At 46.7% G+C, this 27,184-nt stretch overlaps 1 protein-coding gene across 5 annotated transcripts in view; it reads left to right on the top strand.

Annotated features, from left to right (window-relative positions):
* Positions 1–26,891, top strand: part of ldah (lipid droplet associated hydrolase) — a 92,917-nt gene extending 66,026 nt beyond the window's left edge. Inside the window, exons 5-8 of one of the 5 annotated variants that reach the window (XR_002197864.3) lie at positions 2,110–2,350; positions 10,897–10,979; positions 11,219–11,330; positions 11,492–11,530. Coding sequence is in view for 4 of the 5 variants with exons in the window: in XM_013132209.3 (XP_012987663.1) it covers positions 2,110–2,350; positions 10,897–10,979; positions 26,494–26,688 (519 nt within the window). In the remaining variant the exon portion in view is untranslated. Of the gene's footprint in view, positions 1–2,109; positions 2,351–10,896; positions 10,980–11,218; positions 11,424–11,491; positions 11,531–22,066; positions 22,728–26,493 lie in introns of those variants that run through there. The other 4 variants (XM_013132209.3, XM_034297594.1, XM_020053790.2 and 1 more) reach the window with 4 other exon arrangements.
* The last annotated feature ends 293 nt before the right edge of the window (positions 26,892–27,184 follow it).

Raw genomic sequence — 27,184 nt, forward strand, 5'->3', positions numbered from 1 at the left:
ACCCAGTCCGTGCGCAACTGCCGGGCCTAACACTGAAACGTCATGTAAAGCGCACAGGCTCGCATCTGAAGGAATACATATAAATCAAATGCTTTGGTAAAGTCACACAAATTAAACATTGAAGTCCATGTTGCACAAAAATAAACACTGAAGTTTGTAATTATTATGTTGTTGTTTTTTTTACTGTGGGTCATAATATATCATATCTTTTAGTTTGTCAGTGCGTTAGGATTTTTTTTTCTGCGCATTTCCGCACTAACTCAAAACGTGCGTACACCACCTCCTGAGCTGGCGTAGGATTTGAGAGTGCCGTACGCCAACGTCCATATTGATAAATCTCAAAGTCACCGTGGTTTTGGGTGTACGCCAGGTATACGCTGGAAATTTGGTGTACGCACTTTTGATAAATGAGGGCCATTGTCTGGACTTTCCACCGAGGTCGCACCAACGGAAACACCTAGACACCTCTCCTGACACCCCTGAGACCACCGTCAACACTCTCTGCGACCAGGAAATCGTTGGGTTGTGTCCCGACAACCACTGAAGACCCAACCCCACAGGGAAAGCAGGAGAGTGAATAACATGAAACTCAATTTGTTCTGTATGGGCGTGCTGTATAGTCATAGTGAGGGGCACTGTGACGTTTTCAACTGGACCAGTACCCAGTGGTTTGCTGTCTAAGCCCGTAATGGACCTAGGTCTAGACAACGGTACCAGCGGAATGCGCAGTCTCTGTGCGTAACCGCTGTCTATAAAATTCCCAGCTGCGCCTGAGTCTACGAGCGCCTTACACTGAGAATTAGCAAGGAAATCAGTCTTGTGCACCTCCCCGCCTGAAGTACACAAGACGCTTGCCGACCTCCCTGCCATCGGGCGGATGATCGAAAACGGCCAGAAAGAGGCCGACGAACGCCTCGTAATGGGTCAACTCCGGCCCGTTAGCGGACCAAACGGAGTTGGCCCAGTCCAACGCCTTGCCCCTCAGGCAGGAGACAAGGGCCGAGATCCTCTCCCTATCCCCCGGGTGAGGGTTAAGGGAGGCGAAATAAAGCCCCAGCTGCTGTAAAAATCCGGAGCAGTGTGCTGCGTCTCCGTGGAATCCCTGGGGAAGGCTCAGCTGTATGGTCCTCGTCTGTGGCGGTGGAGACGATGGCAAGGGCACCTCGGCCGGGTTGATAGCTGGAGGCACCTGCTCGGCTGGCATTCTCGCCTCCAATCGCTGCATCGCCTGGACCATATTGGTCATGGCCTCCCCCTAGGACGCGATCATGTCCCCATGCTGTCGCAGCAGGTCGCTCCCTGCTGACTCAATTTTCCAGGTGAGGTATTCTGTCAGAATGGGTGTCATTGTGGTGTGCGTAGAATGAAGGAGTCAAACGCAGGGAGGCGGTTAACGTAACTTATATTAATACTTAAATGGCACGCAGAAAATCAAACGCTCAAGTGCAACAACAAGCGTGCAAAGTTTCTTGTACTACACCAGACATAGAACAATACCTCACAAAGACGCCCAGAAACACAGGAACTAATATAGGCAACCTAATGAGGGAATAGACACCAGGTGCGTGCAATAACAAGACGTGACAGTGCCGTTGGAGGAGGGGCGGTGTGACTAGAAGGCCGGCGATGACGCACGCCAAATACCACGTTGGGAGGGATGGCACGAGTCTTCCACGCGCGTCCTCATTACACTAACCCTGATTCATTCTTTCACTTACACAAATGTACATGAACAACTATTAGCCTAATGGTTAAAATTAAATAGATCTAACAACAATGTTGACTTTTTTAGTTTTGGTCAGTGGCAAAAATGTCAGATTAAATCCTTTTTCATTTAAAGTTGTGTAGTAACACAATATAATGTGGAAAAGTCCAAGGGGATTTAATCATTTTGGGAGTCACTGTACCCGCAAATTGTCAAAAAGTTTGAATCAATCCATGTGTGTAAACTTATTAACAACATGATCCCAAAAAAGTACAATAATGCATCTTTAAACTGAAGCTTTATTACTTATCGCATTACCTGTTGATAAGAAACTAATTGAAAGAATGCAGGGAACATATAGTTTGGTGTAAGTAATATCCTTTCTTTTACACAACCTTTGGCAGGTGAGGAAGTCAGTGATGCTGTTCCCCACCATTGAGCGCATGGCGGTGACCCCTCAGGGCAGGGTCATGACACCATTATTGTGCCGACTGCGCTATATGGCCTACCTGCCCATCTTCCTCCTCTCTCTTCTGCCTGATTTGCTCAAGTCTTTCCTGGTGAAGCTGGTCTTCCGAAGGCTTCGATCACTGGACCACTCAACTGTGCTGCCTACTGTTAGTCTCATTAACGTGGACACTGCAGGTGAGTCTCTCCTGTTCTATTTAGTTTTATTTCATTTCAGGCGTAAGCTGTGAACTCAAGGTTTGTAAAACTAACGCTCGTCACGATCAACCTGTTCACGGAAAGACAATATACAATCAATCAATCAATCAAAATTTATTTATAAAGCGCTTTTTACAACAGCAGTTGTCACAAAGTGCTTTACAGAGACACCCGGCCTTAAACCCCAAGGAGCAAACAACAGTAGTGTTGAATTTCAGTGGCTAGGAAAAACTCCCTAAGAAGGTCGAATTTTAGGAAGAAACCTAGAGAGGACCCAGGCTCAGAGGGGTGACCAGTCCTCTTCTGGCTGTGCCGGGTGAGATATTAAGAGTCCAATTGGAATAATAAATAAATTTCTCTTGGCTAAATCCAGAGTATATTTGATTTTAGACTAGGTCAGAAGTATGACCAAGTGGACAAGGACAGGAACAGCAACGGTCCCCCCAAACCAGGTAATCCGCAGGTGTGGACCAGGACCTCATCTCCTTCTAAAATTTAAAATTGGAGGAAACTGAGAAAAGTTAGTAGTACATCCCTCATGTCCCCCAGCACAATAATATAGCAGCGTAACACCTTGGAAACTGAGACACGTTTTCGATACAACCGTGCTCTGTCAGTTATGGTATCTTTTCTATAGTCTGTAATGCTCATAACTATGTGTATATCATCCTACAATGGTCTCTTCTTTCCAGTTGTTACTTTATCAATAAACCTTTGCATCTGAATCTTATATAACTTTGTTTCTGAAACTCATGTAGTGTTTCGGCACTGAATCAGTTTAGACATACAGTGAGGGAAAAAAGTATTTGATCCCCTGCTGATTTTGTACGTTTGCCAACTGGCAAAGAAATTATCAGTCTATAATTTTAATGATAGGTTTATTTGAACAGTGAGAGACAGAACTACAAACAAACAATAATGTTTTTACATTTTCATGAGTGAAATAATTCTTTCATCCCCTCTCAATCAGAAAGATTTCTGGCTCCCAGGTATCTTTTATACAGGTAACAAGCTGAGATTAGGAGCACACTCTTAAAGGGAGTGCTCTTAATCTCAGTTTGTTACCTGTATAAAAGACACCAGTTCACAGAAGCAATCAAACAATCATATTTCAAACTCTCCACCATGGCCAAGACCAAAGAGCTGTCCAATGATGTCAGGGACAAGATTGTAGACCTACACAAGGTTGGAATGGGCTACAAGACCATCGCCAAGCAGCTAGGTGAGAAGGTGAGAACAGTTGGTGCGATTATTCCCAAATGGAAGAAACAATCTCCCGTAGTCAATCTCCATCGGTCTGGGGCTCCATGCAAGATCTCACTTGTGGAGTTGCAATGATCATTAGAACTGTGAGGAATCAGCCCAGAACAACACAGGAGGATCTTGTCAATGATCTCAAGGCAGCTGGGACCATAGTCACCAAGAAAACAATTGGTAACACTCTACGCCGGGAAGGACTGAAATCCTGCAGCGCCCGCAAGGTCCCCCTGCTCAGGAAAGCACATGTCCAGGTCCATCTGAAGTTTGCCAATGAACTTCTGAATGATTCAGAGGAGAACTGGATGAAAGTTTTGTGGTCAAATGACACCAAAATCGAGCACTTTGGCATCAACTCAACTCGCCATGTTTGGAGGAGGAGGCATGCTGCCTATGACCCAAAGAACACCATCACAACCATCAAACATGGAGGTGGAAACATAATGCTTTGGGGGTGTTCTGCTAAGGGGACAACACATTAAGGTCCTGGAGTGGCCTAGCCAGTCTCCAGACTTTAATCCCATAGAAAATCTGTATGAGGGAGCTGAAGGTTCGGGTTGCCAAACGTCAACCTTGAAACCTTAATGACTTGGAGAAGATCTGTAAAGAGGAGTGGGACAAAATCCCTCCTGAGATGTGTGCAAACCTGGTGGCCAACTACAAGAAACGTCTGACCTCTGTGACTGCCAACAAGGGTTTTGCCACCAAATAGTCATGTTTTCACTCATCCATCCATCCATCATCTTCCGCTTATCCGGGGCCGGGTCGCGGGGGCAGCAGTCTAAGCAGGGATGCCCAGACTTCCCTCTCCCCAAACACTTCCTCCAGCTCTTCCGGGGGGACACAGAGGCGTTCCCAGGCCAGCCGGGAGACATAGTCCCTCCAGCGTGTCCTAGGTCTTCCCCGGGGTCTCCTCCCGGTGGGACGGGACCAGAACACCTTCCCAGGAAGGCGTTCCGGAGGCATCCGAAAAACAGATGCCCAAGCCACCTCAGCTGACCCCTCTCGATGTGGAGGAGCAGCGGCTCTACTCTGAGCTCCTCCCGGGTGACCGAGCTTCTCACCCTATCTCTAAGGGATCGCCCGGCCACCCTGCGGAGAAAGCTCATTTTGGCCGCCTGTATCCGGGATCTTGTCCTTAGGTGAGAGTAGGAACGTAGATTGACCGGTTAATCGAGAGCTTCGCCTTACGGCTCAGCTCTTTCTTCACCACGACAGACAGATACATCGACCGCATTTCTGCAGAAGCTGCACCGATCCGTCTGTCAATCTCCTGTTCCATCCTTCCCTCACTCGTGAACAAGACCCCTAGATACTTAAACTCCTCCACTTGAGGCAAGCACTCTCCACCAACCTGAAGTGGGCAAGCCACCCTTTTCCGACTGAGGACCATGGCCTCGGATTTGGAGGTACTGATTTTCATCCCCACCGCTTCACACTCGGCTGCAAACCGTCCCAGTGCATGCTGAAGGTCCTGGCTTGAAGGGGCCAACACGACAACATCATCCGCAAAGAGCAGAGACGAAATCGTGTGGTCCCCAAACCTGACACCCTCCGGCCCCTGGCTGCGCCTAGAAATTCTGTCCATAAAAATTACGAACAGAACCGGTGACAAAGGGCAGCCCTGCCGGAGTCCAACATGCACAGGGAACAAGTCTGACTTACTGCCGGCAATGCAGACCAAGCTCCTGCTTCGGTCGTACAGGGACCTGACCGCCCTTAGCAAAGGACCCAGGACCCCATATTCCCGAAGCACCCTCCACAGGATGCCGCGAGGGACACAGTCGAATGCCTTCTCCAAATCCACAAACACATGTGGATTGGTTGGGCAAACTCCCATGAACCCTCCATCACCCCGTAGAGGGTATAGAGCTGGTCCAGTGTTCCACGGCCTGGACGAAAACCACACTGTTCCTCCTGAATCCGAGGTTCTACTATCGGCCGTATTCTCCGCTCGAGAACCCTGGCATAGACTTTCCCGGGGAGGCTGAGTAGTGTGATCCCCCTATAGTTGGAACACACCCTCCGGTCCCCCTTCTTAAAAAGAGGGACCACCACCCCGGTCTGCCATCCCAGAGGCACTGTCCCCGACTGCCACGCGATGTTGCACAGGCGTGTCAGCCAAGACAGCCCCACAACATCCAGAGACTTGAGGTACTCAGGGCGGATCTCATCCGCCCCCGGTGCCTTGCCACCGAGGAGTTTCTTAACCACCTCTGTGACTTCAGCCCGGGTGATAGACGAGTCCACCTCTGAGCCCTCATCCTCTGCTTCCTCAAAGGAAGACGTGACGGCGGGATTGAGGAGATCCTCGAAGTACTCCTTCCACCGCCCGACGACATCCCCAGGAAGGCGTTTTCACTCACTAAAATGCAAATCAATTTATAACATGTATGTGTTTTTCTGGATTTTTTTGTTTTTATTCTGTCTCTCACTGTTCAAATAAAACTACCATTAAAATTATAGACTGATAATTTTTGTCTGTGGGCAAACGTACAAAATCGGAGATCAAATATTTTTTTCCCTAACTGTATCATCATTTATCCAATCTTTAGAAAAAATAAAAGTATCTGTTTTTTTGGCAAAGGATGCAGTATATTAATGTAGCAACAGGAGATAAAATGTTTGTAATTAGGTTTACATAAAGCTAAGATAATCCCAGCCAGGATAGACTGCCAAGAGGACGGTGGCATATTTCACTGTCACTGATTAGATGTTTTTTAGTAGAACTCCTAGAATAGATCCCCTCCTCTTAATTTGCCAGATGATGGTGGAGGATATGGGTATGAGTGGGAGTAATTAAGAACGCTCCTAGGAGAAGAGCTGGCTGTATCTCCTTCCTACACAGAGTTGAGGGAAGCTTAGCTTGGCTCTGTCCAGCTTTTCCTCTGTGTTGTGCCCCACTCCTCACAGCTGCCCTGGGAGGAGAGAGATTGATGTTTTGGCGGCCTGAGAGCCTGTGCCAAAAACACTCTCTACAACCAAGTAGCCATGCTGGGTCTCAATTTCAGAAGCCTCTTCCCCCAATCTCCCTCAATCTCTCCTGTGAGGTCAGAAAGCCTCTTCTTCTTGTCACTGCTAAGCATGTTTTTAATCATTAGTACTTTCCTTAAATTTGGTTTTGGAATTTGTATTCCCTTATGGTATTTTTTTGGGGGGGTTTTCCTGCATAATTTATCTAAATAGTTAAAGACTGAAAAAATCATAAATTCCCAATATTTGTGTTCCTGGTTTTAAAAAGAGAACAACAATTATCTCTGATTTAAAAAAAAGCATGGTGTTCTTTATTAGTTTTGCACAGTTGAGAATTGGCCCCTGGCTACAGATGGAAAGCTGTAGTGGTTCTCTGTCGTGTGTTACATATATAATAAATGTCCAGTTGACAAGCTTAATTAACAAAACATGTTGCGATTAGATGGAACTTCCTGCGTACATTTCAGCGTTTATTTTTCCTGAAATCCAGCCCGCATGGAAGTGGAGAACGTTGATCGGCCAAAGGAGGGTTCTGGGTGCTCAGTAGCGGCGGTCACAGACCGCCATCATTCTTCTAATACTTGTGGGGGGAATGCAATAGCCTGAGCCCCATTTCTTATTGTTTAAAATATTCTTATGTATATCTCAGTATATCTTACTTCATAACTTTACTGTGTCCTAAACACATCCCAACCAGCCTCTTGTAATTATAATTTTTGGTTTTTTTTTCAACTTTGTGATACTCGTCTCATTGTTCTCTTATCTGTGAATGCCTTCCCTGTTGCTGGTATTCCTCCCCGGTTCACTGGTGAGTTGGCAATCTAGTCAGAGCCTCCGCAGCCTGCTTCTTCAGACTCTGGGGCCGAGCAGAACGAATTTAGCAGCACATACATCAGGAGCACAGCAGGAGACAGTCCTAAACTCCTCTAAGAAAGCAACCTCGCACAAGGTAGAGCAATGTCATCACTCAGCAGGAGAGAGTCTGGCCTTGTTTCTGACACCTGTTTCTGACAACTACGTCCAAGCAAAACAGTGAACAATATCCTCTCTGCATACACCATACTGGGAAGAGGGGTATGCCGCACAAATACAGACTCTTGCACTGACGTCATCAAGTGTAACACTCAGTGACTGGAAATCGAAACTTCATCACGGCACTGTTCTTTGACAACTGTGTGAGATTTTCTCTTCCACAGTCTATTACGCTACAGGTGTATTTCCAGCTCGTTATAGGAAGACTCTATAGTTACTTCTCAGGGCTGGGAGCAATAGTGTGACAGTAGTTTTGGTCTGAACAATCTTACTGATCCTTTCCAGCCTTATCTCCTCAGCCAGTTACTAACGAGACACATGTGTGAGAATCTGTAAATTGGGCTGGAATGTCAAGCCCTACCAAGTACAACCCCCATTCTCCACTACTAGAGATAAGGGAGCTATCTACAGCTGGGGATGTCTCCTCCAACAGATCTCTGCTGCAGATTGGCACATTGGATTTTCCCTCTTCTGCTGTCATCTCTCCCTTTCGCAAAGTTCCTTTTCTTCACATCTGTATGTGTTCCTGTTAATCTTACTTTCTTTTGTCATCCCATCTGTTTTCCCTTCTCTGCTCTAATTCACCTTTTACTTACATGCAACTCAAGCTGCATCACAAATCTTCCATTGACATTAGGCAGGTTTCCACTAACCCTGGTTACTCAACAAAAATCAACAATGGAAATGTCATATATTGGAGAAATGTAGTGAATAATGGCCACATTCTTCTGTTGGACAGGGTGGATTTTAATTTTGTCCAGCTTTCTGTATTGCGATAATTACAAATGTTGATTGAAACATTTTCTTTTAATAAATGACAATTGGCTAATAGGGCTATGTGGGGCACATAATGTCCCTCGCATAACTATCAGCTTCATTATAGATTGCATTCTAAATACCTGCTGCTTGAAAAATCTTGTTCTTTTTCAACTTTAAAAATAATAAATATGTTTTATCAGTAGAACAAGGATTGTCACATTGCCTTGCTTTACTTGTTGGCTGGATGCAAATTTCACAATGAAATGTAGATCCACAGGTGTGCAGGTTTCTCTATGACGCATCAGGTTGGTCCATGATAATTATTAGAATATGGCAAATATTAATAAAGTCTTGCATTCTATCCATACACCTGGCCTACTGGGTTTTGTGAACTAGCCAAATGAGACATGAAACAGATTCACTGGTGGGAGGGCCATTTGTGAGACCAACATCCAACCCAAATTAGGATTTGAAATCAGGTTGTATTTGTGTTGAGGCAGGTGTTTCTTCTGTAACCATATTCAGAATATAATATTTTCTACAACAACAAAGTGGACCTGACATAGGTGAAATATGTTTTATTTGAACCCACACTGTCAGATGTGCACACCGTCAAAGAGGAATATGCTGGAAAATGTATTTTGATACTGTTCTAGGCTGTGTAACAAATGGTACATTAACCATGTTTGAGCGATTACACAATGTTGCGATTTTTTTCCCTAACAAGGTTAAAGGTCTTTAGAACCATGGGTATGTTCTCATGAAATAATTTACGTACTCGGAAAAGCAGGATTTTACAGAGTCAAGATTTATGGAGAGAGTTAAAGTTGTGTGTGGAATGTAGGAAGCAGCTCATAAAGACCCGGGTTAGCACTTCAAGATGGGCTCCCAAACAGGAGTTACTGGTAGAGTTGTTCTAGACAAATAGTTGCTGATTAAGACAGGGTTACCATGAGATTTCAGTGTGTCCTATCATTCAATCTTTTATTGTTTTCCACTTGTTTTTTGAGTCTGACTAAAAGCTGTCTCACAGAAGCTAGGGTTGGACCTTAGATTAAAAAAAAAAATTGCCTGTTCAGTAGCAAAACGATACAGATATAGGCTACAGTTAATTCTTACATTTAATATAATTTGTAAAGCTGACTATATTTTCGCAACATATTTCAGGCACATCTTTTGATCAGGTTTCAGTGTGTCAGACATTTTTTTTTTTTCATGAATTCAGATCACACACAATGCCTGCATTCACTAGTCCGTTCTCTCCTGTCAGCCATCCCAATGCAGTATAAATTACAGAGCTTTAGTATGGCCCTCTTCTTGCCGTGATGCTGTTGAAACCCCCAACACACCGGGATCTCTGGGAGACGTACAAGCTGCCTTTCAACCCTGGGTTAAGCCCACCAAATGTAGGAAATTACCTCAGAGACTAAACAAACCAGTGATATAAAATAATCATACCCTTTTTACTGACTTGGACCTTTTCCTCTTTCACTCTTTCTGCCCCTCACCCTTAGCCTTTGGAATGGAAATAATAAAAGCATTCTTTCTCCTGTCATGTATCAGGTACAAAGCGTTTCAAAGCCGGAACTTACAATACAAGGTGACACAACTTACAGATTATGATTAATATATGCACAAGCAGTACGGATGTGTAAACGGACACTTGGAAATATGAGGACCTACCTAAGGGGACTCCCCTGTTTCCCACCCCTTTACACCCCCCCCCCCCCCCCCACACACACACACACACACGCACAGACACACACTAACCCCCCCACTACCACCTATTCCAGAAAGGGACTGTGGCAGTGAAGAGATAGGCGTGAGTGATTGCTAACAGAGCAATGGACAGGAGGATATTCATACAGGATATATTCCTCCCCAGCTGCCCACTGGACGCCCACTGGCCGAGAGTATGCTCTCAGCTAAAAAGAGATTGTCTAGTAAGTTTGATAACTTTGTGTGTGTTCATATGCGTCTGCGCGTATTTGCGTTCATGCATCTTGCGTGTCTGAGTTATGGATGGACTCTCACAAAAGTTCTGAAATAGCAGCAGTATTTTCCAGCGAGAGCACTTTGAAAAAAGTTGCCCTCAACTAATGTTTTTAATAAAAAGTACATGCTGCTGAAAGGGAAATGTAATGGAAAGTAGGATCAAAGGCATTGGGTTACGCTGCTCTCCGGAGAGGGGTTTTCTCCTTGTTTCACTCACATTTTACCGTTATCATTTCTGTGATCCAATGAGCCATCCATCTCCCCTTGTGTAAGTTTGAAATGGATAATTGGGAGGTAGCGGGAAGTGGAGATTAAATACATTTGTATCGCCGATTAAATACATTTGTATCGCCGAAACATCAATTGGTGGATGTTTCTTTTACATTTTGGGACAATGATACTGTATATGCCTTCGTGATACTACATATCTTTTTGTGAGCTTGGGAGACAGCATTATAAGAAGCAGCTGTAAAATAATTGTAAGACAGGTTTTTCTCCTTTTATTTCAGCCAATGCTATGTACATGGCGAGTCAAGAGATGTTAGAAGTTCTGGAGAGAGACAACACTACCATCAATCAAAACCTTGACAAGGTACAGTAGGACTCTCCTCCAAGTGTGCTGGTTCCAGCCTACTTCCTGGTTGAGCAAGCTGTATTATTAGAAGCACAACAGCTTGGCAGGATATGCTTCAAAGGACACGTCCATATCTTCAACACTGGCCTGAGGCAGGGCCATCATCACAAAGTAAAACCATTGTATTTGCCAGATCATTCTGCTGTGTATACACAGATCAGCCATAACATTATGACCACCTGCCTAATATTGTGTAGGTTGCCCTTTTCCTGCCAAAACAGCTCTGCCCCATTGAGGCATGGCACTAGACCTCTGAAGGTTTGCTGTGGTATCTGGCACCAAGACGTTCGTAGCAGATCAGCAAGTCAGGTAAGTTGCGAGGTGGAGGCTCCGTGGATGGGATCTGTCTGTACAGCACATCCCACAGATGCTCAATTGGATTGAGATCTGGGGAATGTGGAGGCCAAGTCAACACCCTGAACTCTTTGTTGTGTTCCTCAAACCATTCCTGGACCATTTTTGCTTTGCAGGGCACATTATCCTGTTGAAAGAGGCCAATGCCATCAGGGAACACTGTTGCCATGAAAGGGTGCACGTGGTCTGCAACAATGCTCAGGTAGGTGGTACGTGTCAAAGTAACATCCACATGAATGGCAGGACCCAAGGTTTCCCAGCAGAACATTGCCCAAAGCATCATACTGCTAGCTTTCCTTCTTCCCATAGGGCATCCTGGTGCCATGTGTTCTCCATTTAAGCGACTAACACGCACCTGGCCATCCACATGACATAAAAGGAAACATGATTCATCAGTCCAGGCCACCTTCTTCCATTGCTCCGTGGTTCAGTTCTGATGCTCACGTGTCCATTGTAGGAACTTTCGGCAGTGGACAGGAGTCAGCATGGGCACCCTGACTGGTCTGCGGCTACGCAGCCCTATACGTGACAAACTGCGACGCACAGTGTGTTCTGACACCTTTCTGTCAGTACCAGCATTGACTTTTTCAGCAATTTGAGCTACAGTAGCTTGTCTGTTGGATCGGACCACACGGGCCAGCCTTCGCTCCACACGTGGATCAATGAGTCTTGGCCAGCCCATGACCCTGTCGCTTGTTCACCGCTTTTCCTTCGTTGGACCACTGCAGACCGGGAACACCCCACAAGGGCTGCAGTTTTGGATATGCTCTGACCCAGTCGTCTAGCAATGTGACAACTGCGACCTCTGCTGGTTCACCTCCCCCTGCAGCGGGCGGGCCCCAGCGGTCGACGTCACCGGCTTTCTGACACCACCGTCTCATCATACATTTCACCTGTGTCTCGTTTAATGCACCTGTTCCTCATCATCGCTGTTTCCCCCGGTATATATGTTCCCTCTGCTCCCCCTGTCTTTGTGTGTAATTGTCTCCAGTGCCAAAAGGAGCTGTACGACGCTTCGTCACCTATATATATATGTATATCTATCTATATTGTATATTTCGTAAGGACGCCATTAAAAGATCCTTCCACCACGCCTTCTCCTGCTCCTCCTTGTTCACCCAAACCCCGAAGCCGTGACAGAATTACACACCTACCACTACAACAAGGATATGGAGCAACAAGGAGCCACAGGCGAGGCCGGTGTTGCGGAGGCGGTAAAAGTACACTCAACCTTGCTGGCCAGCCTAGGCGCCGCTATGGACACTGTGTTGAAAGCGGTGCAGCGCCTAGAGCTGAGCCAGTGGAACCCCGCAGCACCGGCCGTCTCTCCACCTCCCCAAGTCGCGCCGCCCAGCATGGGAGCGATGCCCATTCCGCTGCCCAGGGCCTACGACGGGGCGGCGGACCGCTGCCAGGGTTTCCTGCTGCAACTGGACATCGCGCTCCAGGCGATGCATCCTGCGCCGACCGAAGCCCAGAAGATCTCTTCACTCGTCTCCTGCCTGTCCGGGAAAGCCCTGGAGTGGGCCACCGCCGTTTGGAACATCGAGCAGCCCACCCAGGGCAGCTACGCCGAGTTCACCCGCCGCTTCCGAGTCGTGTTTGACCATCCTCACGAAGGGAGAGAGGCGGGTGAACGACTGTTCCACTTACGGCAGGAGACGAGATCGGCGCAGGAGTTCGCTCTGGAGTTCCGGACCCTGGCAGCGGGATCGGGGTGGAACGAGCGGGCTCAGATCGACCACTACCGGTGTAGCCTTCGCGAGGACGTCCGGAGGGAGCTGGCTTGTCGAGACATGTCCCTCTCCTTTGACCAACTGGCGGACATGTCCATCCGTCTCGACAACCTGCTAGCTGCCCGAGGACGTCCCGGAAGAGGCCCGCCCGTTCCACCCTGCCAACCAGACGCCACCGTCCCCATGGACCTGGGGGCGGCTGCGCTATCGGGCAGGTGTAGGGGAGGAGAGGTGCGGAGTGCCTCCAAGAGGAAACAAGGCCGTACAACCGCGACGCACCGCACCTCCCTCCCCGAGTCGAGAGGTGACAGGCAGGGCACTTCCGCATCACCCCAGGTAGCACATGCACATTCGCCACTAACCTCTTCCCTCTCTATGTGCACTGTCCCTGTTAGGTTCCCCGGCTTTCCGCTGCTTTCCCGGTGTAAGGCGCTGGTAGACTCAGGCACCCCTCCAGGCCCTCGACACCCCCCTGCCCGTGAGAGCTCTAGACAGCCGGCCACTAGGGTCAGGTCTGGTCACAAGTTGCACTGTTCCCCTCCTCCTGGTTACCGACAACCGACACAGTGAAACCATTTCATTTCACGTGATCGACTCACCCACGTTCCCAGTCGTTTTAGGTTTCCCCTGGTTGTCCCTACATGAGCCCATCATCTCCTGGTCTAGTCGACATCTGTCGGGGTGGTCGCGGAAGTGCCAGGGTAGGTGTTTGGGTGTTTCCGTTGGCTCGACCTCGGTGGAAAGTCCAGACAGTGCGCCCGCCGTGCCCATTCCCCCCGAATACAGGGACTTGGCTACGGTTTTCTCCAAGGCCAAGGCTGCTGTGTTGCCACCACACCGGCTGGGGGATTGTGCGATAGACCTCGTTGACGGAGCCGCACTCCCGAAGGGTCACGTGTATCCACTGTCCCGCACCGAAACGGAGACTATGAACGCCTACGTTACGGAAGCGTTGGAACAGGGCTACATTAGGCCCTCCAAGTCACAGGTCTCCTCGAGTTTCTTTTTTGTGAAAAAGAAGGACGGTGGTTTGCGCCTGTGCATCGATTACCGGGCGCTGAACAAGATCACCATTCCGTTCCGCTACCCTCTCCCTTTGATCTCTGCGGAGGTGGAGAGGATGCACGGGGCCCGCTTTTTCACTAAATTAGTCCTCAGGAGTGCCTATAACCTGGTGCGTATCCGGGAAGGAGACGAGTGGAAAACTGCCTTTAGTACCACGTCCGGCCATTACGAGTATTTAGTGATGCCGTACGGGTTGATGAATGCTCCTTCAGTCTTTCAGTCCTTCGTCAACGACGTATTCCGGGACTTGTTGTGCGAAGGCGTGGTAGTGTATATTGATGACATCTTGATATTCACTGCCACCCGCGCCAAACATGTCTCGTTAGTGCGCAGAGTGCTGGCTCGACTGCTGGAGCATGACCTGTACGTGAAAGCCGAGAAGTGTCTGTTTTTCCAGTCGTCTGTGTCCTTCCTGGGATATCGCTTTTCCAGCACAGGTGTGGCTATGGAGGAGCCTCACATTGACGCCGTGCGTAATTGGCCGACCCCAACCACGGTGAAGGACGTGCAACGTTTCTTAGGCTTCTCTAATTACTACAGGAGGTTTATCCGGGGCTTTAGCCAGGTCGCGGCTCCGATCACCTCCCTTCTGAAGGGGGGGGCGACCCGGTTGCGGTGGACCGTGGAAGCGGAGCGGGCGTTTGTGGAACTGATACACCGTTTCACCACCGCTCCGGTCCTGGCCCATCCCGACCCGTCGCTCCAGTTCATCGTGGAGGTGGACGCGTCCGATTGTGGGCTCGGTGCCATCCTCTCCCAGCGGACGGGGTGTCGTAACATGCTCCGTCCCTGTGCCTTCTTCTCCCAGAAGCTCAGTGCGGCGGAGCGGAACTACGACATTGGTGATCGTGAGCTGCTGGCCGTGGTTCGAGCTCTGTCGGCGTGGAGGCACTGGTTAGAGGGGGCTAAACACCCTTTCCTTGTCTGGACTGACCACCGGAACCTGGAGTACATGCGGGCAGCGAGGAGGCTGACCCCTCGCCAGGCAAGGTGGGCTATGTTCTTCACCCGGTTTGTGTTTACTCTTACCTACAGGCCGGGGAGTAAGAACGTCGGGGCTGACGCGCTGTCCCGCCAGCATGACACGGAGGAGAGGCCAGTGGATGATGCTCCTGTGCTCCCGGAGTCATGCATCGTGGCACCAGTGGTATGGGAACTGGACGCGGACATCGCCAGAGCGCAGCGCGACGAGCCCTCTCCGCCCACATGCCCTGAGGGCCGTACGTATGTGCCGGCGTCTGTCCGCGACCGCCTCATCTACTGGGCGCATACATCTCCCTCCTCCGGTCATCCTGGCATCGGGCCAACAGTGCGCGCCCTGGCCGGTAAGTACTGGTGGCCCACTTTAGCCAAGGACGTGAGGGTATACGTCTCTTCCTGCTCGGTATGCGCCCAGAGTAAGGCACCCCGGCACCTACCTGTGGGCAAGTTGCACCCCTTGCCCATTCCACAACGACCATGGTCCCACCTATCTGTTGATTTTTTGACTGATCTCCCCCCTTCCCAGGGCCATACCACCATCCTGGTCGTTGTGGATCGGTTCTCGAAGTCCTGCCGCCTCTTGCCTCTGCCCGGCCTTCCTACTGCCCTACAGACCGCGGAGGCCCTGTTTACACACGTCTTCCGGCACTATGGGGTGCCCAAGGACATCGTGTCTGACCGGGGTCCCCAATTCACATCCAGGGTGTGGAAAGCATTTATGCAGCACCTGGGGATCTCGGTCAGCCTGACCTCGGGCTACCATCCCCAGTCCAACGGGCAGGTGGAGCGGGTAAACCAAGAAGTGGGTAGGTTCCTCCGGTCCTACTGCCAGGACCGGCCGGGGGAGTGGGCAGAGTTTCTGCCGTGGGGAGAATATGCACTGAATTCTCTGCACCACTCCTCCACGGGCGTGACGCCATTCCAGTGCGTACTGGGCTACCAGCCGGTCCTGGCGCCCTGGACGCCGAGCCAGACCGGTACCCCTGCGGTGGACGACTGGTTCCGGCGGGCAGCGGGCACATGGGAGGCAGTACAATCCCGCCTCCGGCTCGCTGTCCGCCGTCAAAAGACCTCTGCGGACCGCCACCGCGGGGAGGCCCCGGTGTATCGGCCGGGCGACCGGGTCTGGCTCTCGTCCAGGGACCTGCCCCTCCGCCTGCCCTGCCGGAAGCTGGCCCCGCGGTTTGTGGGGCCCTTTAAAGTCCTGAGGAGAGTCAACGAGGTAACATATCGGTTACGCCTTCCCCCCGACTACCGTATTAACCCCTCATCCATGTGTTTCTCCTAAGGCCGGTGGTGGATGGTCCCCTTCAGGGGTGTGAGGTGCGGGAGGTTCCCCCTCCCCCTCTGGACATCGAGGGGGCCCCGGCGTACTCTGTCCGCTCCATCATCGACTCGAGGCGCCGGGCGGGGGGCCTCCAGTACCTCGTGGGGTGGGAGGGGTACGGCCCGGAGGAGCGGAGCTGGGTTCCGGTGAAGGACGTCCTGGCTCCCGTCCTTGTCCGCGACTTCCATCAGCGTCGGCCGGATCGCCCTGCTCCGCGCCCCCCGGGTCGGCCCCGAGGCCGGTGTCGTCGCGCGGCTGGAGCCGCGCGTCAGAGGGGGGGTACTGTGACAACTGCGACCTCTGCTGGTTCACCTCCCCCTGCAGCGGGCGGGCCCCAGCGGTCGACGTCACCGGCTTTCTGACACCACCGTCTCATCATACATTTCACCTGTGTCTCGTTTAATGCACCTGTTCCTCATCATCGCTGTTTCCCCCGGTATATATGTTCCCTCTGCTCCCCCTGTCTTTGTGTGTAATTGTCTCCAGTGCCGAAAGGAGCTGTACGACGCTTCGTCACCTATATATATATGTATATCTATCTATATTGTATATTTCGTAAGGACGCCATTAAAAGATCCTTCCACCACGCCTTCTCCTGCTCCTCCTTGTTCACCCAAACCCCGAAGCCGTGACAAGCAATCACAATTTGTCCCTTATCAAAGTCGCTGAGATCTTTACGCTTGCCCATTTTTCCTGCTTCTAACACATCAACTTTGTGGACAAAATGTTCACTTGCTGCCTAATATATCCCACCCACTGACAGATGCCATGATAACAAGATTGTCAGTGTTATTCACTTCACCTGTCAGTGGTCATAATGTTATGGCTGATCGGTGTATACCCTCATGTTATTGTTTCTTATTTGCTGACTTGAGAATGCACATAATTAGCGTTTTGTGCATTCTCACATATACGCATTATTTCTCTCATAAACACAAACATCATTGACACATAATAAACATTCAATGGCTTATACACCCTATATTTCAAAGAGATGGCAGAGGTGAATGTCACGTTCAATGCATTTTATTGAAATGCATTCAGTCCAGTGAATAACCTAAAATGGTACAAAGGTAAGCAGTAAACTGCCTGAGATGCAAAAAGTAAAATAAAAAAGGTTAAGTAACCAAAAACTGAAAAGTGATATACATTTCAGAGTTATAAAAAAAAGGCCTTTTTCAAAGATCAAGTAATGGGTTAATAACTTAAATGGCAGTTAGTTAAGCCTTGAACGTTGATGCTAATAATGCATACTGGTGTACCAACTTTTGTTGATTACTTGAAAACCCTCTGTCTCTATAAAATCAGAGTCGGAACAGACTGTTTTAATGCACATCTTAAACGTTATTTGGACAGTATTGTACTGCAGGAAGTATTAAATTGCTATCATAATGGCAAGAAAAAGACAATTGACAAAGGAAGACAGACAGACCATTATAACCCTTAAAGGTCTGGGTCCATCCTGTAGAGAAATGCAAAGAATGCCAAGGTGTCAGTCAGTACCGTTTCCCCACACCATCAAAAGGCACTTGGATACTGGAGGAAACTCTGACAGGCAGAGGTCTGCCAAACCCAAAGCCATAACAGAATCATAAGACAAGTTTCTGAGAGTCAACAGCATACGTGATAGATGGCTCACATGACAATAGCTTCAAGCACAGCTTAACACTGATCGACGTAAGCAACTCTCAGTTTCAACTGTGAAGAGAAGATGTCAGGCTCCAGGTTTGACAGGTTGAGTGCCAGAATAAAACCATTGCTATGATGGAAAAATAAGAAAAAGAGGGTTGCCTGAGTCATGATGCACCGCCAGTGTACTGAAGACTGGAATAAGGTCTTATGGACTGATTAATACAAATTTGATATCTTCGTTTCATCACGCAGGATTTGTATACACCTTTGAGTAGATTAAAGGATGGTTCCTAATTGTGTGACAGCAACTGTCAAACATGGAGGAGGAAGCATGATGTTCTGGGGCTTTTTTGCTGAATCCTGAGTCGGCGACTTGCACAGAACGAGTGGAACCAAAACAGCTGCCACAGCATTTTGCAGTACCATGCAGTACCCTCTGGTGTACACCTAGTCGGTCAGGGGTTCATCCTACAGCATGATAATGACCTAAAACGTACCTCCGGACTATGTCAGAATTGCTTTAGAAGATAAGAACAAGATGGTAGGCAAATCATGAAGCCAGCACCGTCTCCAGACTTAAACCCCATCAAGCTGGTTTGGAATGAACTTGGCCGAAGTGTGAAAGCAAAGTGCAACACATTTGTGGGAACTTCTGCCACAGTGTTGTGAAGACCTTTTAAACAATATTAGATTTTCATCATGAAAAGAATTCCACAAGTGTGTTTGGCTTTTAAATCAGCAAAAGGGGGCTACTTTGATGTGTCAAAAATTTTGATAACATTTTGTTTAACAAAACAATTCCATAATTTCTTAATTGTTTATTTGTTTTATCCTTTAATGTCACAGTACATTAAGACACACTGTGTGAATTTCAATGAAAACTGGAAAAATGTAGGTGTTCTTAAACGTTTGACCGATAGTTATGTAATCACTAAAAGTTTCTCCCTCACAGTGCATGTGTGTGTATGCATAATTGCTTGTGTTCTCTCTGTGTCTTTCTTTGTCATGCTAACCAGAAGCCACATCCTTACAGAGGATGCACAGTGGGATATTTGTTTGATTGTCTTTGGACTTAAAGGGATAGTTCGTCCAAAATGAATATTCCACATATAAGTCCACTTACCAAAAGATATTCCTGAAGGCACATAATTATTTTTTTTTCAAACCGTCAGCTCTGTCTCAGTCAGTGATTAGCATAATTAGCATCGTCCAGATTCATGAATGGAAACAGTTTGTACCACTATTGAAAAGCTGCATTGCAAGTAGAAAACTACTCCAAAAGAATTTGGTGAAGCCAAACTGGCACTAGCAAACTATTTCCTATAGCCACCATACACAGCTTTTGTTCTTCAGCAGTGATGTCATTGAGGTGAGCGTGAACTTTAGATTAGATTAGATTCAACTTCATTGTCATTGAACAAGTACAAATACAGTCCAAAGAAATGCATATTACGTCTAACCATAAGTGCAAATAGAGGAGGGCAGAACATTTTCAAGCATTAAGTATATGTATGTGGAGTGTATAGATATGCAATTAATGCACAGGCATTACATATTGGAATTATAAATGTGCAATGGAAGCAAATAGAGGAGGGCAGAAAATGTAAATGTGGGATAAATAGTTGTGCGGGTGGCAATTCTCAATGGCATTCTGAAGGAGTAGGGTAGCATGTGCAACTGAAATGCAGGGATAGCAGCAATTAATTTCCCTAAGGCAGACATACAGTGGGGAGAACAACTAATTGATAACCTGATGATTTTGCAGGTTTTCCCACTTACAAAGCATGTAGAAGTCTGTCATTTTTATCATAGGTACTCTTGAACTGTGAGTAACGGAATCTAAAACAAAAATCCAGAAAATCACATTGTATGATTTTTAAGTAATTAATTTGCATTTAATTGCATGACATAAGTATTTGATACATCAGAAAAGCAGAACTTAATATTACAGAAACCTTTGTGCAAACCTGGTCAAGAATTACAGGAAACTTATGATCTCTGTAATTGCAAACACACTGCAGCAGAGATTGGCCCACTCCTCCATTCAGACCTTCTCCAGATCCTTCAGGTTTCGGGGCTGTTGCTGGGCAATACAGACTTTTCAGCTTCCTCCAAAGACTTTCTATTGGGATCAGGTCTGGAGACTGGTTAGGCCACTCCAGGATCTTGAGATGCTTCTTAAGGAGCCACTCCTTAGTTGCCATGGCTGTGTGTTTCGGGTTGTTGTCATGCTGGAAGACCCAGCCACGACCCATTTTCAATGCTCTTACTGAGGGAAGTAGGTTGTTGGCCAAAATCTCACGATACATTGCCCCATCCATCCTGCCCTCAATACAGTGCAGTCATCCTGACCCCTTTGCAGAAAAGCATCCCCAAAGAATGTTTCCACTGCCATGCTTCACGGTTGGGAAGGTGTTCTTGGGGTTGTACTCATCCTTCTTCCTCCAAACACGGCGAGTGGAGTTTAGACCAAGAAGCTCTATTTTTGTCTCATCAGACCCCATGACCTTCTCCCATTCCTCCTCTGGATCATCCAGATGACAGGCCTGGACATGCGCTGGCTTGAGCAGGGCGACCTTGCGTGCGCTGCAGGATTTTAATCCATGACGGCGTAGTATGTTACTAATGATTTTCTCTGAGACTGTGGTCCCAGCTCTCTTCAGGTCATTGACCTGGTCCTGCTGTGTAGTTCTGGGCTGATCCCTCACCTTCCTCATGATCATTGATGCCCCACGAGGTGAGATCTTGCCTAGAGCCCCAGACCAAGGGAGATTGACCGTCATCTTGAACTTCTTCCATTTTCTAATAATTGCACCAACAGTTGTTGCCTTCTCACCAAGCTGTGTGTCTATTGTCCTGTAGTCCATCCCAGCTGGGCAGGTCTACAATTTTATCCCTGATGTCTTTACACAGCTCTCTGGTCTTGGCCATTGGTTGGAGTTTGTTTGATTGAGTGTGTGGACAGGTGTCTTTTATACAGGTAACGAGTTCAAACAGGTGCAGTTAATACAGGTAATGAGAGGAGAACAGGAGGGGTTCTTAAAGAAAAACTAACAGTTCTGTGAGAGCCAGAATTATTACTGGTTGGTAATCAAAATACTTATGTCATGCAATAAAATGCAAATTAATTACTTAAAAATCATACAATGTGATTTTTTGGATTTTTGTTTTAGATTCTGTCTCTCACAGTTGAAGTGTACCTATGATAAAAATTGAAAGACCTCTACATGCTTTGTAAGTAGGAAAACCTGCAAAATCGGCAGTGTATCAATTACTTGTTCTCCCCACTGTATGTATGTAACACTTGAAAATGCAAGTACAATGGCGGTTCTAAATGTGCAATGAAGGCAAATTTAAGGTGCAAGTCAGCATATCAAAATTAAATACTGAAATAGCAACAATGACATGTACCTGTAGATAACTGAAAACTTCCTTATCAGACTTTGTAAGGCAGTGACAAAGTCCAGTAGTACAAGGGTGGGTATGATTAGTGATGTTGTCTTCAGACCTGACCAAATAGTGGACAGAATAGTGGAGGATTCCAGTAAGACCAAAGGAGGTTGGCTGTGGATTTATGTAAACATAACATGGTGTACAGACATGAACATAACCAGGAGTCACTGCTCAACCAATCTGGAGTACCTGATGAATAAGTGCAGGCCTTTTTACTTGCCTCTGAGGTTTGCATTTATGGTTACTGCAACCTACATATCACCGGATGCTAATTCTAAACTAGTAATGGAAGAGCTGCAGGCTGCTATTAGCAAGCAGCAAACTGTCCAACCGGATGGTGCCTTAATTTTAGCAGGCGATTTCAATCACAAAATATCTTCTACCCCAACCGAGGAGACAATGGACCAGGTGTACACAACCATTCCAGAGGCCTGCAAAGCCATTCCCTTCCCCCACCTGGGTCAGTCTGACCACCTTTTATTGTTCCTTCTCCCCAGGTATTTACCGGGTGAAACCATCAGTGATGTCAGTCAAGTGTGGCCAGAAGGAGCAGAATCACTACTACGACACAAGTTTCAACACACAGACAGATTGTTTGCCACTAAAGCCACCATTGACTCCCATACGGACATTGAAACATATATATATTTTATCAGCACCTGCACCAACAACGTCACCAGCCATAAACTAATAAAGACCTTCTCCAACCAGATGCCTTGGATAAAGAGTGAGGTCTGACAGCTGCGAAAGGCATGTGACGCTGCGTTAAGATCCAGCGATGCAGAGGCTTGCAGCTCATCCAGGGCAAACCTGAAAAGGGGCATCAAGATGGCAAAAAATTACCACAAACTGTGGATTGAAGGGCGCTTGAACAAAAACTCTGAACACTAACGCATGTGACAGGGCATCCAAGTCATCACCGACTGCCGGCCAAAGAACCACACCCCCACAGCCAGCGACGTCTCCATCACAGACGAATTAAACAGGTTTTACACTCGTTTCAACTGGGAGAACAAAGAGCCAGCCATTAAAGCTAAACTCCCCTCAGACGCCTTACTTACACTTTACACTCTGCACTGACAAAACCAGCATCTATGTGAGAATGCTATTCATAGACTTTAGCTCAGCATTCAACATGGTCATCCCCTCTAGGCTGGTCAACGAACTCCATGACCTGGGGATCAGCCCCTCTCTCTTCAACTGGACTTTGGACTTCCTAACCAACAGACCCCACTCTGTCAGGTTAGACAACTTCATATCCTCCACCCTAATCCTAAATAATAGTTTTCCACAAGGCTGCGGGCTGAGCCCCCTCGTGTAATCCCTCTTCACCCATGAATGCCTTCCTGTACACAGTTCCAACACCATCGGCAAATTCGCAGACGACACCACAGTGGTAGGCCTGATCAATGCATAGAAGACCAAGGAACTCATTGTGGATTACAGGAAGTCTAAAGGCTGCAGTCACACCCACGTTCTCATTGATGGCACTGAGGTTGAGCGTGTCCATCTTCAAATTCCTGGGTGTCCACATTTCCGAGGACCTTTCCTGGACCCTGAACTCCTCAACCCTGGTCAAAAAGGTGCAACAGTGCCTGTACTGAGAACCGCCCAGCTCCCAGCCATCGTGGACCTTCAGCACAAGCGGTTTCTGTGCAGGGCGCGCTGCATTATCAGGGACCCTTCACATCCATGCCACAAACTATTTACCCTCCTACCATCAGACAGGCGGTACAGGTCTCTTCATTCCCGCACCAGCAGGCTCAGGAGCAGCCTCTTCCCATATGCTGTAATGAAGCAGAGCCCTGTGACCCATGTGACGGTAATTTTATCGATCAGAACTCTTTTAGAAGGAAGGACAGAGACGAAATTCTCTGGGCACAATTAACAGTCTTTATTAAAATTATTTGCAAATAAGAGAGACGCATCAAACGCTTACAGACATAATCATCAGAGGAGTCTCTAAAGCATTGGTAAATACATTCAATACTTATAAAGTATGGTTGGGGTTAGGAATCCACATGGTCGCACCATAAAATCACCTTCCTTATCCTTCCTTCCCCTGTTGTGTATCTTCTCCTATCCTGTCCTAAAACCCATTGATCTGTATCTACTCCCGTCCTGCTGGAGCTTTATGTTTACCTCAACACCTCATACTTCCTTTCCCACAGCACAACCAACATTCCTTTTCTCATCTAAACAGTTGCTCAGTTGTTTAATCAGTTAGAATACATTATTAAAGAAATTTCCCTGACACCCATCACTAACCATACCCATCCGCCCACTGCTTAGTACTGCCTCTCAGGGAACTTGTTGCACTACACCCTTGTACTACTTGCAGGGATACTACTATCTCTGCATTTCAGTTGCACATGCCACCTGGCACCTTCAATTTGCCTGCACTGCACATTTAGAATTGCCATTTCTAGTTGCATTTGCCTCATCGCACAACTATTAATTCCCACTCATACATACATATACTTAATACTTGTAAATTTGTAAATGTTCTGCCATCACCTATTTGCCTTCATTGCTCATTTAGAATTGCCATTTAGCACTGTATTTGACTTCATTGCACATCTATACATTCCACTTGTAACGTACACTTCACTTCACTACTTGTACATTTCTTGCCCTCCTCTATTTGCACTTCTGGTTGGATGCTAACTGCATTTCATTGTACTGTAGTTGTACTGTTCAATGACAATAACGTTGAATCTAGTCTAATCTAAAAAAATTAAGTTTTCACCATTGACCCCCTTTAGCTGCTGTCCAAGCTTCTATTCAGTCAGTTCATCATCTGTGTATTATGGTTACAACAAGTATGGTTCCCCAGAAAAAATGAATCCTGTTCGTATTTAGAGTTAGACATGATATATATATATGTATTTTCCTGTCTCTCTCAAGCATGTTTGACTGTCTGAAGTGAATATCAAAGATGAAATAGTTAACTTACTTTATGGCTAGCGAATACTTACCTTTGTTTACTGTGATGTATACACTTACTCTTCCCGAACGAATGAGTGGGTTGATACAATTGTGAACAAAACTGACCGGTAAACATGGGAAGTACCCGTTTATTTGAAATTAAAATTATTTTGCAAAAATGTTAACTTTATTTTGAGGAATACAACATCGTTATGTACTCTGAGGTAAATCACTGGTGGTGATTTGAGTTAAGTCACCACTTATTTTAGAGTGTTATACACTCACCTAAAGGATTATTAGGAACACCATACTAATACTGTGTTTGACCCCCTTTCGCCTTCAGAACTGCCTTAATTCTACGTGGCATTGATTCAACAAGGTGCTGAAAGCATTCTTTAGAAATGTTGGCCCATATTGATAGGATAGCATCTTGCAGTTGATAGAGATTTGTGGGATGCTCATCCAGGGCACGAAGCTCCCGTTCCACCACATTCCAAAGATGCTCTATTGGGTTGAGATCTTGTGACTGTGGGGGCCATTTCAGTACAGTGAACTCATTGTCATGTTCAAGAAACCAGTTTGAAATGATTCAAGCTTTGTGACATGGTGCATTATCCTGCTGGAAGTAGCCATCAGAGGATGGGTCAATGGTGGTCATAAAGGGATGGACATGGTCAGAAACAATGCTCAGGTAGGCTGTGGCATTTAACCGATGCCCAATTGGCACTAAGGGGCCTAAAGTGTGCCAAGAAAACATCCCCCACACCATTACACCACCACCACCAGCCTGCACAGTGGTAACAAGGCATGATGGATCCATGTTCTCATTCTGTTTATGCCAAATTCTGACTCTACCATCTGAAAATCTCAACAGAAATTGAGACTCATCAGACCAGGCAACATTCTTCCAGTTTGGTGAGCTCGTGCAAATTGTAGCCTCTTTTTCCTATTTGTAGTGGAGATGAGTGGTACCCGGTGGGGTCTTCTGCTGTTGTAGCCCATCCGCCTCAAGGTTGTGCGTGTTGTGGCTTCACAAATGCTTTGCTGCATACCTCGGTTGTAACGAGTGGTTATTTCAGTCAAAGTTGCTCATCTATCAGCTTGAATCAGTCGGCCCATTCTCCTCTGACCTTTAGCATCAACAAGGCATTTTCGCCCACAGGACTGCCGCATACTGGATGTTTTTCCCTTTTCACACCATTCTTTGTAAACCCTAGAAAAGGTTGTGTGTGAAAATCCCAGTAACTGAGCAGATTGTGAAATACTCAGACCAGCCCGTCTGGCACCAACAACCATGCCACGCTCAAATTGCTTAAATCACCTTTCTTTCCCATTCTGACATTCAGTTTGGAGTTCAGGAGATTGTCTTGACCAGGACCACACCCCTAAATGCATTGAAGCAACTGCCATGTGATTGGTTGATTAGATAATTGCATTAATGAGAAATTGAACAGGTGTTCCTAATAATCCTTTAGAGTAGTTTTCCGCTTGCAATGCAGCTTTGCGATAGCAGTACGTACTGTTTCCATTCATGAATTTGTACGATGCTAATAATGCTAATTACTAACTGAGACAGAACTAAATAATGGACTGTTTTAAAAAATGACTCTGTGCCTGAAGGAACAACTCAAGTTAAGGGTACCGTCACCGACATATGATTTTTGGACGAACTATCCCTTTAACCTTCTGTCATTAAAAACTATACACTGCATAGTGTGAGAACAGGTTTGAGTCATGCTTGTGGATGTGGTGCCATTGGCCATGGGGTTAGTAATGAAATTATGCTTTAGTCACAAATTGCATGTTACAAAATTGGGGAGAAAGGCATGGTAAAGTACATTTAAAAAAAACAGTGCACAGGAGTAAGTTAATTAAAGTGTTGAATTGCTGGGAAATGGGCCAAGTATATCCAAAGATAAAATTTAATGGTAAATTAATAATGAAATGTGTTAATATGGTATGTCGGTTATGGATATGTATTCATTCTTCTGTTCAGCTCGTGTTTTACTATGGAGAAACTGACCATTGGTGCCCGGTGCAGTATTACCAGGAAATCAAGAAGGACTTTCCAAATGGAGACATCAGACTGTGTAGTCGAGGGATTCGTCATGCCTTCGTCCTGGACGCAGGAAAGGAAGTGGCTGATATGATTGTTGAATGGATCCGTGGTGATTTGCAAACATGGAGTTAGTTTCTAAATTTATTCTTCAGCCCAACAGTGCAACCGTGTTGTAATTAAAATGCAATCAAAATAACATTTAAATAAGGGCAATTAACAGAATTACACAGATATTATATATCGAATATGATTTAATGATTGCAAAGTTAAACCATCCAACTACAGTGGGGAGAACTACAGATTTTGCAGATTTTCCTACTTACAAAGCATGTAGAGGTCTGTAATTTATCATAGGTACACTTCAACTGTGAGAGACGGAATCTAAAACAAAAATCCAGAAAATCACATTGTATGATTTTTAAATAATTAATTTGCATTTTATAGCATGACAAGTATTTGATCAACTACCAACCAGTAAGAATTCCGGCTCTCACTGACCGGTTAGTTTTTCTTTAAGAAGCCCTCCTGTTCTCCACTCATTACCTGTTTTAACTGCACCTGTTTGAACTCATTACCTGTATAAAAGACACATGTCCACACACTCAATCAAACAAGGCTCCAACCTGGC

The sequence above is a fragment of the Esox lucius genome, chromosome 15 (assembly GCF_011004845.1).
Source record: "Esox lucius isolate fEsoLuc1 chromosome 15, fEsoLuc1.pri, whole genome shotgun sequence".
NCBI classification, from domain to species: domain Eukaryota; kingdom Metazoa; phylum Chordata; class Actinopteri; order Esociformes; family Esocidae; genus Esox; species Esox lucius.